Source organism: Cetorhinus maximus, chromosome 19 (assembly GCF_964194155.1).
Source record: "Cetorhinus maximus chromosome 19, sCetMax3.hap1.1, whole genome shotgun sequence".
In the NCBI taxonomy this organism is placed as follows: domain Eukaryota; kingdom Metazoa; phylum Chordata; class Chondrichthyes; order Lamniformes; family Cetorhinidae; genus Cetorhinus; species Cetorhinus maximus.
The window spans coordinates 66,006,024-66,027,192 of NC_135897.1; the positions used below are offsets into that span (position 1 = coordinate 66,006,024).

The window sequence follows — 21,169 nt, forward strand, 5'->3', positions numbered from 1 at the left end:
TTATCAGCTTCTTCAGTCATGATAAGGTCATGGCCCAAGAAAGAGGCTGCTATAGACACCAGAATGGAGGTCAACTGACCAGGTCGGGTCCAAATTTCTTAAAAAGACATGACTGCTATTTACTTGTAGATTTGAAATGGCTGAGCTTTTTAAAAAAATAATGTGAAGAAACATTTCTCGGGATGTAATCTGTTTCCTGTTTTATTGAATTTAGTATGAGGATTCATGATGGGATTCATGTTCTATAAACTTGCACATGTGATTAGATGAGAATCACTACTTAATTGCATATGGTAAAGTACTTACAAAAGTGAGAGCCTTAGCTTGTCTCCATTCTGCTTTCGAATGTCATGTCTTTGACTATTTTTCAGGTAAACAACAAAAATAAAACTAACAATTCCTTAAAGAAACCTCAAGAGAAAGGCCAGACTGGACCTGTGAAGAAGGAAAGAAACACAAATAAGGCAGCAGGTGAATCATAACATCCGCTATAATGTCATTAATGGAATATAGAAAAGCGTCCCAAGGCTTTTCGTAGAAATGTAATTTTTAAAAAAGATTTCTGAACGAGGAAAGGGATCTCAACAGGGGTGGCCAAAAGCTTGGTCAGAGGTTGGTCTTGAGCAGAATGTTAGAGGGAAAGTGGCAAAGGGCAGGATTGAATCACTGGTAAGTTTATGGCATTGAAGTGCATTCTTCAACTGCAAAACAACTTTATAGTGCTTGTCACTTAAAAAAAAATTACTGACTTTTCAGATGTCAAAAGAACTCTCAAATCCAGTACCTGGATTTCAGTGGATCTCCTCAGTGTCGACATAGAGTCACACTGTGAAGATGTAACAAATAATGTGTGCATTTAATAAGTACCTTATGTCAGAATATAGCTATACTTTTGGAATGCAGTGAAAGTTCAGTGGGTAAACATAATACATTCTGTGGCAGCACTGTCTCGCAATAAGATAAGTGACCAGTTGGTCAGTCAGCTGCCCAAGAAACCTGGAGAATTTTCTGTTTTTCTTCAAAAACTGGTGGGGTATCTTTAATCCCCACCTAAATAAATGGACTGGGATTTGGTTTAATGTCTCATTTGAAGGATGGGTCAAATGCAATCTTCCTTTTCCCAGATAGTCACAATCTGCAGACAGGTTGTCATTGGAAAGGTTTATTGACTAAGTTCCTTAATTGTTTTTTATTGTTGAGGATATTGTCCATGGGGCCTCCTTTCTGTACTTATCCTATTAGAGAAGATTTTTAAAAGCTTTTGGATTGTCAAGAATTACTAAACATGAATTCTCTGAATCCTAGTACTTAACAGTTTGAAGGTTTTGGTGTTTTCTCTGAACACTTTTAGCTGTGTTCACAGGAAATGGGTGATTTCCATAATTGGACTGTGTCTGTTATGAACCAAGATCTGCACCTTCATATATGCCATGTCTTGAAATACTATGTTCAGGGTAAGTGGGTGGCCCTTTTATTGTGAAATGTGCCAATGGAAATCACATGATGTTCTTCTACCTTCTCATGAAGATGATGAAGACCAGAGTCAGACAGATATATACAGGGAAAACTGGTAACCTGATTTCTCCTTAATAGAAGTAGTAAACCCAGCAAGTTATCTAAAGCTTATTTCTGAAAACGAAGAAGAAATTCATTCCCCCACCCCATAGACCCCTTGCGACAAAAGGCACCTATTTTAAGAGTAGCTCCTGTCATGTGGTTTTTTAAAAAAGCAGCAACTTTGCACACAGCATGATCACACACACAAATCAGGTGAATCACCATACATGAAATGCACCTAAGCACCAGGCTCACTTCCCACACAAAAGGTCAACTTTTATGGCCTCTCACACCTTGCGTGAGTGATGCCCCAGGATTCTGAGTCGGTATCAAGCTCTTGGCATCAGTGGACTGTTTGATCAGCTGCCCATGCTGTGTTTGTTTCTGTAAATGGCTGTCTTGTCTGAACAGCAGTCAGCCAAATAAAGAATGAAAGGTGAAGCTTAACCAAGTATCCACTGACACATTGATTAATTTTTGACCCATTTGATGCCAACAAAAGGGGCTTCGGATTCCACTGATCTGTTGCTCGCTAACCAGATTTAAATATGGCGGCAGGAAGTGTTGCGTGACCTGTCGGGAATAGAACACATGGCCAGTTGTCAATAATGGATTGGGGGGAAGAGTGTGATGGTGTCACTCTCCTCAAACATCAGCCCTTCCTCAGGTCAATGCACTGAATTAAATTCTATTTTTGGCAGTGGGTAAAAAATTATATAGCTGATTTCAAGGTCTCATTCTTAATTATAAACAGGGTGCTAATTACACCATTCGGGATTATTCTCTCTTTTGTTGACCCTGCTTGCAGAATTGGACTTTGGAAAATATTTCATTCTTGAAAGATGCTGGTGTGGTGAAACCCAAAAAAATAATGTGGCAAACCCTGAAAAATATATGACCCCGAGATGAACTTCTGACCACATTTGCACCATCACTAAGATCACCTATTTCCACCTCCATGACAGTGCCAAACCTCACACCTGTCTCAGCTCATCTGCTGCTGAAGCCCTCATTCGTGCCTTGGTACCTCTAGACTTGACTATTTCAACACCTTCCTGGCTGGTCTTGCATATTCTACCCTCCATAAAATTGAAGTGTCATCCAAAACTCTGCCCTGTGTTTTAACTCAAACCAAGCTCTGTTCACCTATCACTCCTGTGCTGGCAGACTTAAACTGGCTTCTGGTCAAGCAACATCTTGACTTTAAAATTCTCATTATTGTTTTCATATTCCCCCCATGGCCTGGCCTGGCCCCTCCCTATTTCTGTCACTACAGCCCCACAACCCTTTGAGATGCCTGCTTACTTTTGACCTCTTTAGCATTCCTGCTTAATCACTCCACCATTGTTGACTGTGCTTTCAGCTGTCAAGACCTTAAACTCTGGAAGTTGATCTGGAGGCTAGTGCCAAAATTGGGAGAGCTGTCTCTCAGGCCTAGCAACAGCCTGACATAGTCACCCACACAGAATCATATCTTACAATGTCCCAGACACCACCATCACCGTCCCTGGGTATGTCCTATCCCACCGGCAGGACAGACCCAGCAGAGGTGGTAGCACAGTGGTATACAGTCAGGAGGGAGTTTCCCTGGGAGTCCTCAACATCAACTCCAGATCCCATGAAGTCTCATGGCACCAGGTCAAACATGGACAGGGAAAACTCCTGCTGATTACCACGTACTGCCCTCCCTCAGCTGATGAATCAGCACTCCTCCATGTTGAACACAACTTGAAGGAAGCATTGAGAGTGGCAAGGTCACAGAATGCACTCTGGGTGGAGGGTTTCAATGTTCATTACCAAGAGTGGCTTAGTAGCACCATTACTGACTGAGCTAGGTCGAGTCCTAAATGACATAGCTGGGTCTGTGGCAGATGGTGAGGACACCAACAAGAGGGAAAGCATACTTGACCTCATCCTCGCTAACCTACCTGCTGCAGATGCATCTGCCCAGGACAGTAACGGTAGGAGTGACCACCATACAGTCGTTGTGGAGATGAAGCCCCACTTTCACATTGAGGATACCCTCCATCGTGTTGTGTAGCACTACTACTGTGCAAAATGGGATAGATTTTGAACAGATCTAGCAAGACTGGGCATCCATAAAGCGCTGTGGGCCATCAGCAGCAGCAGAATTGTACTTGAACACAATCTGTAACCTCATGACCCAGCATATCCCCCACTCTGCCGTTACCATCAAGCCAGAGGATCAACCCTGATTCAATGAAGGGTGCAAAAGGGCATGCCAGGAGCAGCACCAGGCATACTTAAAAATGAGGTGTCAACCTGGTGAAGCTATAAAACAGGACTACTTGCATGCCAAACCGCATAAGCAGCAAGTGATAGAGCTAAGCAATCCCACAACCAATGGATCAGATCTAATATTTCACCACATTTCTACTTCCCTTTAGATCTGAAGAAGAGTCATACGGACTCGAAATGTTAATTTTGTCTTTCTCTCCCACAGATGCTGTCAGACCTGCTGAGTTTTTGCAGTGTTTTTTGTTTTTGGATCAGATCTAAGGCCTGCAGCCCTGCTACACCCAGTCGTGAATGGTGGTGGACAATTAAATAATTCCCAAGAAGAGGAGGCTCCACAAATATCCCCACCCTCAATGATGAAGGAGCCCAGCACATCAGTGCAAAAGATAAGGCTGAAGCATTTGCTGTAATCTTCAGCCAGAAGTGCCGAGTGGATGATCCATCTCGGCCTCCTCCAGAGGTCCCCTGCATGACAGTTGCTAGTCTTCAGCCAATTCGATTCACTCCACGTGATATCAAGAAATAGCTGAAGGCACTGGATGGTGCAAAGGCTATGGGCCCTGACAGTATTCTGGCAATAGTACTGAAGACTTGTGCTCCAGAACTTGCTGTGCCCCTAGCCAAGCTGTTGCAGTACAGCTACAGCACTGGCATCTAGCTGGCTATGTGGAAAATTGCCAAGGTATGTCCTGTACACAAAAGCAAGGACAAATCCAACCCAGCCAGTTACCGCCCCATAGTTTACTCTCTCTCATCAGTAAAGTAATGGGAGGGGTCATCATCAATGATATCAAGCTGCACTTGCTCAGCAGTAACTGCTCACTGACGCCCAGTTTGGGTTATGCCAGGGCCTCTCAGCTCTGGACCTCACTACAGCCTTGGTTCAAACATGGACAAAAGAGCAGAACTTCCAAGATGAGGTGGGAGTGACTGCCTTTGACATCAAGGCTGCGTTTGAGTGTGGCATCAAGAAGTCCTAGCAAAACTGGAGTTAGTGGGAATCGGGGAAAACTCTCCGCTGGTTGGAAGCATGCCTAGCACAAAGGAAGATGGCTGTGGTTGTTGGCGGTCAGTCATCTCAGCTCCAGGACAACACTGCATGAGTTCCTCAGGGTAGTGTCCTAGACCCAACCAGCTTCATCAATGACCTTTCCTCCATCAGAAGGTCAGAAATGGGGATGTTTGCTGATGATTGCACAATGTTCAGCACCATTCGCGACGACTCAAATACTGAAGCAGTCCATGTCCAAATGCAGCAAGGCCTGGACAATATCCAGGCTTGGGCTGACAAGTGGCAAGTAACGTTCGCGCCATACTAGTGTCAGGCAATCACCATCTCGAACAAGAGAGAATCCAACCATTACACCTTGATGTTCAATGGCATTACCACCACTGAATCCCCCACTATCAACATCCTGGGGGTTACCATTGACCAGAAACTGAACTGGGCTAGCCATTTAAATACTGTGGCCACAAGAGCAATTCAGAGGCTAGGTGTCGTGTGACGAGTAACTCACCTCCTGACTCCCCAAAGCCTGTCCAGTGTCTACAAGACACAAGTCAGGAGTGTGATGGAATACTCTCCATTTGCCTGGATGAGTGCAGCTCTCACAACATTCAAGAAGTTCGACACCATCCAGGACAAAGCAGCTCGCTTGATTGGCACCACATCCACTCCTTCCACCACCGACGCACAGTAACAGCAGTGTGTACCATCTACAAGACGCGCTGCAGGAATTCACCAAGGCTGCTTAGACAGCACCTTCCAAACCCATGACCACTACCATCTAGAAGGACAAGGGCAGCAGATGGTTGGGAATACCACTACCTGGAAGTTGCCCTCCAAGTCACTCAGCATCCTGACTTGGAAATATATCGCCGCTCCTTCACTGTCGCTCGGTCAAAATCCTGGCACTCCCTTCCTAAAAGCACTGTAGGTGTATCTATACCACAGTGACTGCAGCGGTTCAAAAAGGCAGCTCACTACCACCTTCTCAAGGGCAACTAGGGATAGATAATAGATGCTGGCCTAGCCAGCGAAGCCCACATCCCGTAAATGAATTTTTTTTTTTAATTGTGCCTTGTAGATGGTGGACAGTCTTTATGGGGTCAGGAGGTGAGTTACTGTCTGCAGAATTCCTAGCCTCTAACCTGCACTTGTTGGAGGTGGTCATTGCCTGGCACATCGTGGTGTAAATGTTATTTGCCGCTTTTCAGCTCAAACCTGAATGCTGTCCAGGTCTTGCTGAATATGAACACGGACTGCTTCAGTATCTGAGGAGTTGCGAATGTTGCTGAACATTGCATGATCATCCGCGAACACCCCCACTTCCGACCTCATGATGGAAGGAAGGTTATTGATAAAGCAGCTGAAGATGGTCAGGCCTAGGACACTACCCTGAGGCACTCTGTAGTGATGTTCTGGGACTGAGATGATTGACCTCCAACAATCATAACCATCTTCTTTTGTGCTAGATATGACAGCAACCAGTGGAGAGTTTCCCCCCCTTATTACCATTGACTCCAGTTTTGCCGGGGCACCTTGATGCCGCACTCTGTCAAATGCTGCCTTGATGTCAAAGGCAGCCACTCTCAGCTCACCTCTGGAGTTCAGCTGTATTGTTCATGTTTGAACTGAGACTGTAATGAGGTCAGGAGCTGTTACCCTGGTGGAACCCAAGCTGAGTGTCAGTGAGCAGGTTGATTCTGAGTAACTGCCGCTTGATACTACTGTCAACGACACTTTCCATCACTTTGCTGATGGTCAAGAGTAGACTGATGTGGCAGTAATTGGCAAGGTTGGATTTGTTCTGCTTTTTGTGGGCAGGACAAACCAGGACAATTTTCCAAGTTGCCGGGTAGATGCCAGTTTTATAGCTGTATTGGAACAGCTTGGCTGGGGACACAGCTAGTTCTGGAGCACACGTCTTCATTACTATTGCCAGATGTTGTCAGGGCTGATGGCCTTTGCAGTATTCAGTGCCTTCAGCTATTTCTTGATATCATGTGGAATGAATCAAATTGGCTGAAGACTAGCATCTCTGATGCTAGGGACCTCAGGAGGAGGCCAATATGGATCATCCACTCGGCACTTCTGGTTGAAGATCATTGCAAATACTTAAGCCGTGTCTTTTGCACTTATGTTCTGGGCTCTCCATCATTGATGGTAGGGATATTTGTGGAGCCTCCTGCTCCACTTAGTTGTTTAACCATTCACGACTGAATGTGGCAGGACTGCAGAGCTTAGATCTGATCCATTGGTTGTGCTTTCACTGTTTAGCATGCAAGTAGTCCTGTGTTTTATCTTCACAAGGTTGACACCTCATTTTTAAGTGTGCCTGGTGTTGCCCCTGGTGTGCTCCGCTGCACTCTCCATTGAACCAGGGCTGATCCCCTAGCTTGTTGGTAATAGTAGAGTGAGAGTTATGCCAGACCCTGAGGTTACAGATTGTGTTGATTACAATTCTGCTGCTGCTGATGGCCCACAACACCTCATGGCTGCCCAGTTTTGAATTGCTAGATCTGTTTGATATCTATCCCATTTAGCACAATGGTAGCGCCACAGAACATGATGGAGGGTATCCTCAATGTGAAGGCAGGACTTCATCCCCACAAGGACTGTGTAGTGGTCACTCCTACCAATACCGTCATGGACCGATGCACCTGCAACAGGCAGGTTGGTGAGGACAAGGTCAAGTATGTTTTTCCCTCTTGTTGGTTCCCTCACCACCTGCTGCAGACCCAGTCTAACAGCTATGTCGTTTAGGGCTTGGCCAGTTTGTTCAGTAGTGGTGCTACTGAGCCACTCCTGGTAATGAACATTGAAGTTTTCCACCCAGAGTACACTCTGTGTCCTCACCACCATCAGTGCTTCCTCCAAATGGTGTTCAACTTGGAAGAGTACTGATTCATCCGCTGAGGGAGGGCAGTAGGTGGTAATCAGCAGGAGGTTTCCTTGCCCATGTTTGACCTGATGCCATGAGACATCATGGGGTCCAGAGTTGATGTTGAGAACTCCCAGGCCAACTCCCTCCTGACTGTATACCACTGTGTCGCCACGTCTGGTAGATCTGTCCTCTTGGTGAGACAGGACATATCCAAGCTTGGTGATGGTGGTGTCTGAAAAATTGTCTGTAAGGTATGTTTCCGTAAGTATGATTATATCAGGCTGTTGCTTGACTAGTCTGGGACAGCTCTCCCAATTTTGGCACAAGTCCCCAGTTGTTAGTAAGGAGGACTTTGCAGGGTCGACAGGGCTCAGTTTGCAGTTGTTGTTTTCGGTGCCTAGGTCGATGCTGGATGATCCGTCTGGTTCATTCCTTTATGTAGACTTTGTAGCGGTTTTTAATGCAACTGAATGGCTTGTCAGGCCATTTCAAGGGGCATTTAAGAGTCAACCACTTTGCTGTGGGTCTGGAGCCACATGTAGGCCAGACCATGTAAGCAGGGCAGATTTCCTTCCCTAAAGAACACTCGTGAACCAAATGGGAAAGGTTTTCTGACAATCGACAATGGTTTCATGGTCTCTCTAAACGATCCTAGCTTTTTTAAAATTCCAGATTTGTTAATTAAATTTAAATTCCATCAGCTGTCATGGTGGGATTCGAACCATTGTTGTCAGATCATTAGCTTGGACCTCTGGATTACTAGTCCACGATGCCACTGACAGGGATATTTACTCTCTTGCTGCCAGCATCTTCAATTGGTCAGTGTAGTTAAATGTGACAATCCCCAGGTCTGTTTAATTGCCTATGCTAGCATTTCTAAATAACTATTCCTAGCCTTGAAATGAACAGTTAATTTCTGAGCAGTAGTGTTGACAAAGATAATTCCTCAAAGTCAGGCTGGTTTCTTAGTTACAATCTGATCAGAAATAGGAGCAGGAGTAGGTCATTAAACCCATTTAGCCCACTCATGGCTGATCTGATTGCGATTGTGGCCTTAATGCCATTTCCTTGCTTGTCTCTCCCCCCCAACCCCCCCATCAATCAAAAATCTGATTAACTTGGCCATGAATATATTCAATGACCTAGCCTCCACTATGATCAGTGGAAGACTAGCTGTTGTCTGTTGTGCATGAACTTGCCTTGGGAATAACACTGGTTGATCCAAAGTTTTAAATTCCGTTTATGCCACTTAACTACAGCCCTAACTATATAATACAGAAATACCCCATTTTATCTCTCACTCATGCCAAAGGCTTGGTCTAAACCGGTATACCTTGCTGATTTTGTGCACTAAATTCATGTCTTGCATAGCTTCCCCAAGAAGAATTTGGAATGTGTTCATTTTGATGTTGGTGACTTGCTGGCCTTTCTAAATTTTGATCAGAGCTCAACGTGATTTCATTTTTTATTGCTACATGTAATACCAATTGCAGCTACTTAGCATACTCAGCATAGGGGTCACTGCCTTTACCCACTGAACAAAAAAAGGATACCTCCTTTGAAAGAAGGACCTTCTGTTGAATGAGTCCTCATTTGTGGAGGTCTTCAGTGTTTGATGTGGTTGCTTATCAAGTCAAGTTTTGTATCTGTGGCCTAACAGTTAGACATTGTAACATTAAGGTAACAAGTGTAACAATTTTTGATCCAAAAAATACAAGGCATCTGGAGATGAGGAAATAATCCTCTGTTTACAGGCAACGAGAGACTGTTGCAGTAGCCTTAAACGATTTTTTTCCTATTGTTAAAACTGGTTCATGCTTTTTAAAAATATGTTACAACAAATGAAAAATTTCTAAGGTAGTGTGCTGTAAGTACCTTCAACAAAAGTGTTTTTTCTTTTAATTCATTCACGGATGTGGGCTTCACTGGCTGGGCCAGCATTTATTGTATCTGCCTAGTTGCCCTTGATTAGGTGGTGGCCTTCTTGAACCACTGCAGTCCAGTGACAAAAGTTGGCAGCAGTAATAAACAACTAAAGTAGTTAAAGCCCAGCCAGCAACTCAGCTTTACACTAGACTAGTCAGACTAGGTATGAACTTCTATCTGGCATAGTATCTCAAAACAATAGGATGAGGTTTGCCTCTGTCGAAGTAAGTTATTTGATAGTTGAAGGTTAATGGATCGTCTGATTGATTAACCTTGTGTTGAAATAACTCTTGTATCCATAATTAAAAATAGCTAATGGTGGTGTGTTCTCAAAAAGTTCAAAATTTCTGTTTGTGGTTTGTACCTGTAAAATCAAGAATGGCATACATTTCTGTGATTTGTTTTAATCTTCCCCTTTTATCTCACAACCCCCCAGTAGTGGGCAAATTGGTTTGCTAATGCTGTGTGCGGTTTAAATTTTCGACAGGAATAAATAAGTGTTTCCAAGTATGAATAATATAATTTTACTGTGAAGCAGACTAATTTTTTTTCAAAATTAGCATTTACTATTTGATTATTCACTTACCAACCACCTTTTATACCTAGTCAGGTACTAGGTTATTCTGAATGTGAAACATAAAATGCAAAACTTATTAGTAATGTCTTTAGGAATCTTCAAGTAAAACAATACTTTGGCACTCTTGGGTTTTTATCCTTTTTTAGGACATACAGCTTTAGAGAGTGTTCAGCATCTCAGACCATTCTTGTAAGTGATCCATTGTACCCAAGATAAAAGGACTCCTTTATGTGCCCAATATGTGTGTCATTTTTAGCCCATCCAGGCATTGAATAGAAAACCCAGGTATTTTGGTTTATTGGTTATATCTTGTGCATGCATGTAGTCTTCCTTGACTTTGGAAGGCAGTCGAATGGACACTTCACTAAACTTATAAGCAAGGTAATATAATGGAAACCAGTTTGATAACCTAGTAATTGATAGGTAATCAGAAACAACAATACCAAACATTTACAGGAGTTATAAGTTCCTGCAATATTAAATTTCACAAGGCAATTTGTTTCTGATTTGCCCAGTCTTCCTCTTCGGCTAATCTATCTATTCTATGACCTCAGATGCATTGCATAATCTTAAAACAGACTGAGAAATAAGTTAAAATGATCAGAATGTAGGAAATTTAACTATTTAGTGTGTTAGATGTTAAGAACAAAGTTGATATATCATGGTTAGAAATATTTCATTTTATTTCAGCAGTATCAGGTAAATAATTCTGTCCCAATTTAATCTGTTAGGATTATTTGTGGTTTAAAGTATGAAGTATCGTATTTGCAGCAAAGAACGTGTCGGAATCCCGCAAAATTTTTAAAGCTGTTTTGCTGATTTGAAATTTGTTATCCCGTTGATCGGCAGCAATTTCACAAAGAATATATATTTTCTTGTGCTTTATAAAGCTATTTCGTGGCTAATGTACATGTTTTCTTTTATTCTGTTTCTAGATCAGCTTATACAATCAGAAGATAAAGCGAAAGGTTCTATACCGTGGTCTGTGTATTTAATATACATCCAGGCAGCAGGAGGCCCTCTTGCATTTTTCCTTGTGATGATCCTTTTTGTCCTGAACGTGGGGAGCATTGCCTTTAACAACTGGTGGCTTAGTTACTGGATCAATGCAGGCAGTGGGGTAAGAAGTAGGACTGCATTACTGGTATCCTAAAGAAAATGTATATTACAAAAACAATAATGAAATTGACGCTATACACACTTTGAATAACAACTCAACATCACAAAAACAGATTATTTCGTCATTATCACATTGTTTTTTGGGAGTTTGCTATGTGCAAACTATCGGCTGTGTTTCCTACATTGCAACAGTGGCTACACTTTAAAAGTACTTCATCGGCTGTAAAGCACTGTGAGGTGTCCAGTGGTCTTGAAAAGTACCATATAAATGCAAGTCTTTCTTTTTACAGATTAAAATTAAATAATTTTCATGCCTCAACATTTTAGTTGGTTTTTTTCGCATTGGTAAACTCTATTCAGTCAACTTCTACATGCAAGTCAATAACCTGCCCAAGGTGGGAAAAATACCTTCTGTCTCTCCAGAACCATCTTATACAATCACTATTAAAGCATGTCGCCATGCCCTAGCCCCTATTGCAAATAAGATCACAACCTGATGTTTTACTTTGTTTCTTTACCCATTGTCAGCTTCAGTTTATTCTGTTCCTAACATAATGGGAAAAGTTTTTACCACTTGGCTCTTCAACAGTTAGATTGAATGAAATGATTCTTTTTTTAAAATAGCAAAACTTTTTCATAATTTGCAAAAGTGTTTGTGACTTCCTATTACAAAGTGTGCTTTTGGAATGGGAGATGTGGGCTTATTCTCTCATTAATCACTTTGGTCAGCTACCTCAATTTATCCCTACCCCATGATATTGGGGAGGTCTTGTCATGAGCCTTTTAAATGTAGATGAATAGGAAGAGGATAATAGGACGTTAAACTACAAGAGTTCTGCTCATCATCAATTACAACAAGATGGAGAAAGCCAAGTTCACTAGTAAGAATTCTATGCACTTAAGAGACTTGCATTTTAAGCTGCATGAAGTGGAAGGTGAAGGATTTCTATTTTTTTCTGTCATGGGATGAGAAGGGCAGCATTTGTTGTCCCTCCCTAATTACCCTAGAGAAAGTGGTGGTGAGCTACCGCCTTGAACTGCTGTAGTCCATCTGGTGTGGGTAATCCTATGGTGCTGTTAGGAAGGATTTTGTGTATGTTTAATGCTTTTGATCCAATGGTGTGTAATATTTGAGTAAATTCTGATGCTTCTGAGCGTTGAATGTTTTCCAGACTGCTAATTATGTCTTGGCTGGTTCATCATGATGCACCTTATCTCTCTCTTGTGATAAAATCTCTAATAATAATGGAAAACTTGCGAGTCTAGTTTGAGTCGGAAGCAAATTGAAGTTGTCGCAGTTGTCCACCTGAGTTTGCCTGACCTGTGACTATTGCGTCTTTCTCTTCACCCCCTAACCATAAATTCCTTTACACCATAAAACGTAGGAGCAGAAGTAGGCTATTCGGCCCATCGAGTCTGCTCCACCATTCAATGAGATTATGGCTGATCTGATAATCCTCAACTCCACATTCCTGTTTTTTCCCTATAACCCTTGATTCCCTTACTGATTACAAATCTGCCCACCTCAGCCTTGAATATATTTAATGACCAAGCCTCGACAGCCCTCTGCAGTAAAGAATTCCATAGATTCACTACCCGCCAAGAGAAGAAATTCCCCCTCATCTCTGTCTTAAATAGACGATCCTTTACTCTTGAGATTATGCCCTCTGGCCCCAGTCTCTCCCACAAGGGGAAACAACCTCTTCAGTTGCTTTTGGCATTGTGTTTCTTTCAAAAGTCATCTTTTTTTCATTTTACATTTTTTTGAAGTGTCGTCATTATTTCAATATAGGTAATGTGGCAGGTAATTTACATACTGCAAGCTCCTGCAAATGACAGTGAAATAAATGACCAGATTCTTTGTTTTAGGTGTTGATCGAAGGGGTAAATATTGCCTAGGACATAGGGAGAACTCCCATGTTCCCCTTTATTTGACATACATGAGCAATATTTGATAATTTAATGTCTTGTGACAAATTGTTGTGGAAACGTTGATAAATAGTACCTTGTTAAACAGCCAAATTAATTCTACTTTAACATCCAAGTGTCTACTGAAGTACCCAACACTGATTCAAGTATAAACATGCCTTTGAATGTTGAAAGTAGCTAACTCTGTCTCCGTTTCTGGTCAGATTTACTGTTTAGTGTTTTGAAAATCTAGGAATGTGGATTTAGAATAGACCATTTAGCCAATCTACTGTGCTGTTTCCATAATGCATACAGTGTGTTCCCTATCTCACTGATTTAATTAAATGGTGTGATGGAACCCAGTATTTGATTAGCTTTATTGCTGACAAGACTTTTTAGTGAATTATCAATAAATTATTTTCATTTTTGTTAATGAGTGCTGCTTCTTTGTGTGCACTTTTGAAAGTTTTTTTCGAATCTGCTTCCACCACTCAGTGCTGCATTCCAGATCCCCCCTCTGGGCGTGGGAGGCGTGTGGAAATTCGCCTTAATTCTCATTTCCTCTCTTCATTCTTTCGACAATTATTTCAAATCTGTGATATTTGGTTACTTACCCACTTGCCAGATGAAGCAGTTTCTCCTTACTTAAACTGTAACTTGGTAATATACTTGCCTATGAGTACAAAGTTCCTGGTTCAAGTCCCTCTTCAGGGCATGAGCACAAAAACCAAGGGCGACACCCTAGTGCAGAACTGAGGGAGCATTGCACTGTCAGAGATGTCTTTTGGACAGGACATGAAACCGAGGTCCCATCTGCTTGCTCTCGTGGATGTAGAAGATCCACTAATGGCACCATTTCAAATATATGGCACATAGCAGGGGAGTTATCAACAGTGCCCTAGCCAATATTTATTACTCAATTAACATAACAAAAAATTATTTACTCGGTATCACACTGCTGTTTGTGGGAGTTTGCTTACTGCAAGTTAGCTGCCGCATTTCTTACAACAGTGACTATACTTCAAAAAGTACTTCATTTGCTGTAAAGCGCTTTAAGATGTCTGGTGGTCATGAAAGGTGTTATATAAATGCAAGTCTTTTCTTTTACTTGCTCAATCAAAGCTCCTCATGACTTTGAATATTTCTCTTTGGTTTCCCCTTAAGCCTCTCTGCTTTATACAATCTCAGTTCCTCCAATCACTCTACATAATTGAAGTCCTTAATTCCTGACAGTATCCTGATAAAACCTCCTCTATACCCTCTCCAAAGCTTTGACTCACTTCTTAAAAGTGTGATTCACAGAATTGTACATAATTCTCCAGCTGTGGCATTGCCAGTGACTTGGAAAGGTTTAGTGTGATCCTTGTTTGTGTACTCAGTGTCTCTCTTTACAAAGCCAAATATCTGATAAGCTTGCTTAACCATCTTATCAACTTGCTCTGCCTCCTTCAAATATTTGTAAATATGCACCCCTCTGCTCTTGCATCCACCTGTCCGGCCCCCAAAATGGTACCATTTAGATTTTACTGCATTTTTGTGTTGTTCCTTTGCAAGCACATCACTTCACACTTGCATCTGCCCAATCTGCGCATTTTACCAGGCTGCCTATGTTCTTCTGAAGTCTGCCACTTTCCTGCTGACAATTTACTATGTTGCCATGTTTTGTTTCATCTGCAAACTTCAAAGTTGCACTCCTTATACCCAAGGTTTAGGGGGGATGTGAGGAAAAACTTTTTTACCCAGAAGGTGGTGACGGTCTGGAATGTGCTGCCTGGGAGGGTGGTGGAGGCAGGGTCCCTCACATCCTTTAAAAAGTACCTGGATGAGCACTTGGCATGTCATAACATTCAAGGTTATGGGCCAAGTGTTGGTAAATGGGATTAGGTAGGTCAGGTGTTTCTCACGTGTCAGTGCAAACTCGATAGGCCAAAGAGCCTCTTCTGCACTGTGATTCTGTGATTAACAAAGGTTGAAGTGTAGCCTCAGGGAGACCCCAGTCAATACTTCGTTCCATTCAGAAAGACATCCATTCACCACTATGTTTTGCTTTCTATCCCTTAGTCACTTATATACGCAAATTACCACCGCCCTTTCATCACCATGTCACTGTATTTTCAGAATTTTGTTGTCTTTTTTTTTATCACAGGTTTTTTTTAATCAAATGCCTTTTGAAAGCGCATATATATGTCCACGGGACTACTTTCATCACCCCTCTCTATTTCATCATCAAAGACTGCAAAATCAGGTTATTCAGACATGATTTGCCTTTAATAAACCTGTGCTGGCTGCCCCTTACTAACTCTCAACATTGGGCCGTAACCTCCAAGCCCCCCAGCTTCAGATTTGGGGGGATTATCTCGAGATGCGCTGGGGAATTCCTCTGAAAAGTTCCCAGGTAAGGGTTTACATGACAGTTGCCCAGAAGTGCACATTTCCTCTGGACAATTGCGCTGTGCTGGGAAACATCCAAAAATGCAGTTTAAATCGCAAACTTCAGATGGTTCTGCCAGGGTTATACCAATAGTTCCCCAGAAGAAGTAAGAAGAATTAAAACCCCTTCTAACTTCTGGGTAACTACTGTAAAGACCTAGACCGATTTTCCGCCCCCCCCACGGGTCTTTTTTGCCCCCCATCCCCAACACCCAGGGGACTCCTCCACCCCTGACTAACCACTCTCCCCCTCCCCCCAGGATATTCCCCATCTGCCTGCCAAACCCCCCCACATCCCACATAGGATTCCCCCCCCACCTGCATGGGGCTCCTCACCCGACACCACCCCCGCAGGCCCAGCTGTTACCCCCCCACCGATCCCCCACCTACCCCATGTCCAACCCACACCCCCTGAAATTCCAACCTCCCAGCCCCTGAATGTTCGACGCCTACTGCACCCCGAATTTCCGGCCCACTACACCCCGCCTCCCAATGCCCACCCCACCGAATGCCTGGCATGCTCATCCTCCATTGTCCAATGCCGCGCCCCACATAACCCCCGATGTCTGACCCCATCTCCACCCGACCTCCGAACACCTCCCCCCACCCCCCGCAATCCTTTTCATTTAACTTGGGCACTTAGCTTCTCCCTGACCTGCCATTTTCAACGGGACCTTTAAACCTGCCCACTTTATGCAGCTCGTGCCGTAAAAAAGAGGACGTTTTCTCCTTCAAAGAATATGACCATCTGTAATAATGATACATGTGAAGATATTTTAACAAGCGCAGCACCAATTAAATGTGTTTTTAACACCATTGTTAAGGATTGCAGCTTTCACAGAATATTGAACCCCAAAATAGCAGTCAAAAAACCCTGGGATCACGATTGTGATTTGCTCAATGCCTGCTCATTGCCTCTCCTCCTGACCCCTCACTGCCCTGCTCCCTCACTGTCTACGTTGGCGGGGGGTGGGGTGGGGCAATGGGTTAGTCGGTGAGGGGGACAGGAAATAGGGTGAACAAGTGGGTGGCGAGTGTTCAATGGGTGCACAATGACGACTTCAGCGGCATCACGTATGCACCAATGGGTGGAATGGGTGCCGACTTCCTCTTCCAAGTGCACAACGATGACGTCAACAGCACTGTTCCAGTGTGGTGGCAGGAAATAGACTTAAATTGCCGCAACACGGCGTGATCACCAAATATGTAATATGTAACTTGTAACTAAAGTATATGCAACTTGGTTTATTTTAATTTTGTATAAATTATGGAGGAGTTTATTCCAGAGAGAGACTATTGTACTATTCCTGATGGGATTTCAAAATTCTGATGGTTTGCACTTTCTTCCAGAATATATCTGTGACTTCGGAGAATGAAACATCTGTGGGTCAGAACATGAAGGACAATCCGCATATGCATTACTATGCCGGAATCTATGCACTGTCTATGGCAGTAATACTGATTATAAAGGCAGTCCGTGGCATTGTATTTGTTAAGGTATAATATAAATTTACAACTTTAAGGAGGTATACAAGACACACCAATTTTATAGAAGAAACTTTTTCATTGAAGAATTTTGATTTTTTTCTTAAATATCCTTAGGCATCACAACTTTTGATTGAGTCCTCAGGGCACATCCAAAGAGCATCTATATAGTAAACGGTGAGGTTGTCACTGGATGAAGGTTGCTTTTCTGTTTGAATGCTGCAGTCACAACCGCCTGTAACATCTTTAGCCTTAACCATTATTCAGCACAGGTTGATTCTAAACAAACACCACCATAATAACTCTGCGAAGGGAATTTTCATCCTGATCTCTGGCCTTGTTGCATGGACATCAGAATCTTAGACTGTTCTTTCAAAATATTTTGTATCCTTCTTCTGAGCTTTTGGCCTCCTATGGATTAAAGTTTCTAAATGAGACATTGTAAAAGAGCCAATTTCAATTTAAAGTTTTACAGAATGCTTTTGTGATTCATAAGCTAAAGTAGATGTGCCTCTTTTCAAATGTATCCTCTCAACCAAAAAATACTATTGGTTAATTCTGAAAAGTGTGAAGGGTCTGAGAATGAAAATTAAATTTCACCTCACCAGGTAAGGTGTAAACCTTTGTTTTCAGGTAAGGTAAATTTTAGTTTTAAATCTGAAATATCTATTTAACATAATTTGCTCTGCTTATCTCCTTGTATTACTTTTATGCTGACAGGCTCAAAAAATGGGACTTAATTTCTTACGATTTTGTCTTTGTAGGGAATACTTAAATCTCATACATGAAGTGTTCCCAGTCAGATACATAATCTATCACTCAGCAGTTGCTAAAAAGGGTTTTGATGTTGGGGCTTGAATATTTTTATACGATGGGTTAATCCTGTAGATTTATTTTCATTGGGAATATGATTCGTTCAGTTTGACTAGCATCAGAAAACCTTTGGTACATGAGGTCTGCAGTGCTCATAATTCAGTCCACGCCTCAAATGATCTTTTCCTACAAACTCCACATAGGACATACTACATTTAAAATGAATGCAAACATGCAAAATTAACATTTTTATGGTTTCTCTAACTCTTTTGAAGGGAACACTCAGAGCCTCAACCAGGCTTCATGATGAACTCTTTCACAAGATCCTCAGGGGCCCCATGAAGTTTTTTGACACCACTCCCTCTGGCCGAATCCTAAATAGATTCTCAAGGGACATGGATGAAGGTACCTTTCCCAGCAGTATGCTGACTAGTACAGACTTAGCAAAAAAAATGTTTTAGAAAAACTTGCTTCTTGTACATCTCATTTGGTTATTGTGCAGTTGTGTAATATTACAGTTTCAAGAAGGACCCTTTCAAGCATGCTTATTATTACAGTAAACGTTTCCTGAATTCTGATCTGTTTCTTTAAATCTAAAATGCATTTTTTCCACTCCCCACCCCATTTGCTTAGTGGACACAAGGCTGCCTTTCCAAGCAGAGATGTTTATTCAGAACATCATCCTGGTGTTTTTCTGCATCGGTGTTGTTGGTTCTGTCTTTCCATGGTTTCTTGTTGCTGTTGGCCCTCTCGTTGTTATCTTCATGATTCTCAACCAGGTATCAAGGTAATCATAATAAATTTATGTGACTGTTATTCATGAAAACAACTGTGTGTGGATTATATTAATGGTATTGGAAGTTGAATGCTTACAAATTGGTGATGTCTAACTAGGTATGCTTGTATCCATTTTGGTAAAAACAATACAATTTGTTCAGTAAGGGGTGTGCGAGGAGACAGGCAAACGCTGAAGTGAGTAGCGAATTAGGTTCACATGGGAATTTGGTGAACGGGGAAAAGAAGCGTGGCATACATGGTAATTATTCTAAATGAATAATTAAATTGAGTTAACTAAATAATGTAACACCTGTCCTGCCATTGTTACTTATGTTGCAGCTGTGGAATGTGGGCGCTTTTGGGTACCAAGGCAATCCATGACAAACATGTCTGCAGAAAGTGCAAGCAGCTACAGGAATTCTGGATCAAGGTTATTGATTTGGAAGCCGAACTGTAGACATTGCGCAACATAAGGGAAGGGGAGAAATACCTGGACACTTTGTTCCAGAAGATGGTCACACCTCTTAGAATAGGGTCGTCTGCTTTAGTCAGCAGTGAGGGACAGGAGGATGTGATCGTGAGTGAGGCAGGTAAAGGGAGCAAGGAACCTCAATTTTGCAATTGTCAAAAAAGTTCGAAGTGCTGACAACCTGCAAGAGCAGAAGCAAGGTCTGCAAGTTGGATGAGCTCGCAGGCCATGGCACCATGGTACAGGAAGTCGTTCAAGCAGGGGAGCAAGCAGGAATATAGTGGTAGTTGGGGACAGTATAGTGGAGGCAATTGACATTGTTCTCTGCAGCAAAGAGTGAGAGTCCAGAAGGCTGTGTTGCCTGCCCGGTGCCAGAGTTCAGCACATCTGCTCCAGAGCAGTGGGAGGGGGAGAATCTGGTTATCGTGGTCCATGTAGGTACCAACAACATAGGCAGGGCAAGGACAGAGGCCCTGCATAGTCAGTATGAGAAGCTAGATATCAAATTAAGCAGAATCTCAAAGGTAATAATCTCTTGATTATTACCTGAGCCGTGTGCAAATTGGCATATGACAAACAAGATTAGAGAGATGAATGCGTGGCTCAAAGACTGGTACAGGAGAAGCGGGTTCCAATTCGTGGAGCATTGGTACTAGTACTGGGGAAAATGGGGGCTGGACCTTTGGGACGGTCTACATCTGATTCATGCTGGGACGAGTGTTCTTGCAAATTGCATAACTAGGGAAGTAGAGAGGGCTTTAAACTAAAGGGATTGAGGGATCAAGCTTGGGTAGATGCAGCAAATCAAGGGGTGGACTCAAGGCAGGAGAGCAAAATAGTAGTATGGTAAGTGAGGGTCATAGAATAGCAGGAAGGGACAGAGAGATAAAACCTAAGAATACACCAATAGTGAAGACTAGATGATCCAAAGATAACAAAAAGACAAAACTAAAGGCTCTGTATCTGAATGTGCATAGCATTCATAACAAAGTAAAAGATTTGATCGCACACTTTGAAGTAAATAAATATCTAATAGCGAATACAGCAACGTGGCTACAGAATGATGAGGATTGGGTCCTGAATGTTGAGGGGCAAATGACATTAAGAAGAACAGGAAGCTAGGTAAAGGTGGAGGGGTATCACTGTTGATCAAGGATGGCTTTGATGCAATAGTTAGAGATGGCCTTGGTTCAAGGGGTCAGGATGTAGAACCGCTTTGTGTGGAGATGAGGAATAGTGAGGCAAAGAAGTCACTTGTAGGAGTGCTCTACAGGCCCCCTAACAGTAACCACGATGTAGGACAAAGTATACAAAAAAATATTGGATATGTGTGATAAGGGGATGGTAATATTCATGAGTGATTTTAATCTACATACAAACTGGAAAAATCAGCTTGGCAGTAGTGGCCTGAATGAGAAGTCCATAGAATGCTTTCGAGAGAGTTTCTTAGGGCAGCACGTTCTTGAATCAACCAGAGAGCAGGTTGTGTTATATTTGGTATTGTGTAATGTGGCAGGATTAATTAATGACCTCCGAGTAAAGGCACCCCGAGGTAGCAGTGACCCCAATATGATTGAACATCCAGTTTGAAAGGGAGAAGAGTGGGCCCAAGACTGGCATTTTAAACTTAAATAAGGGCAACTATATGGGCATGAAAACTGAGCTAACTGAAGTGAACTGGGATACTAGGCTAGGGAATAGATCAATAGAGAAGCAATGAAAGAAGCAGATATTCCTACTACAACGAAAATTTCGAAGAGGAGGACCCATCATCCATGGTTAACTAAAAAAGTTAAGGAAAGCATCAAACTTAAGGATAGCATATAAGTGCAAAGATGAATTTTCCAGTTTATATGGCAGGTTAGATGATTGGACAGAATATAAAGAACGGCAGAAAATGACTAAAAGGTTAATCAGGAGAAAGAAATTATAGTATGAGAGGAAGCTAGCTAGCAAGGTAAA

General features: G+C 42.3%; 1 protein-coding gene across 1 annotated transcript in view; it reads left to right on the forward strand.

Moving 5' to 3' along the window:
• The window catches only part of LOC144693864 (ATP-binding cassette sub-family C member 5-like), a 137,552-nt gene that overhangs the window by 73,832 nt on the left and 42,551 nt on the right, over window positions 1-21,169 (forward strand). Inside the window, exons 17-21 of the mRNA XM_078563978.1 lie at window positions 372-471; window positions 11,142-11,326; window positions 17,014-17,160; window positions 18,237-18,366; window positions 18,595-18,748. Coding sequence (XP_078420104.1) covers window positions 372-471; window positions 11,142-11,326; window positions 17,014-17,160; window positions 18,237-18,366; window positions 18,595-18,748 — 716 coding nt within the window. The remainder of the gene's footprint in view (window positions 1-371; window positions 472-11,141; window positions 11,327-17,013; window positions 17,161-18,236; window positions 18,367-18,594; window positions 18,749-21,169) is intronic.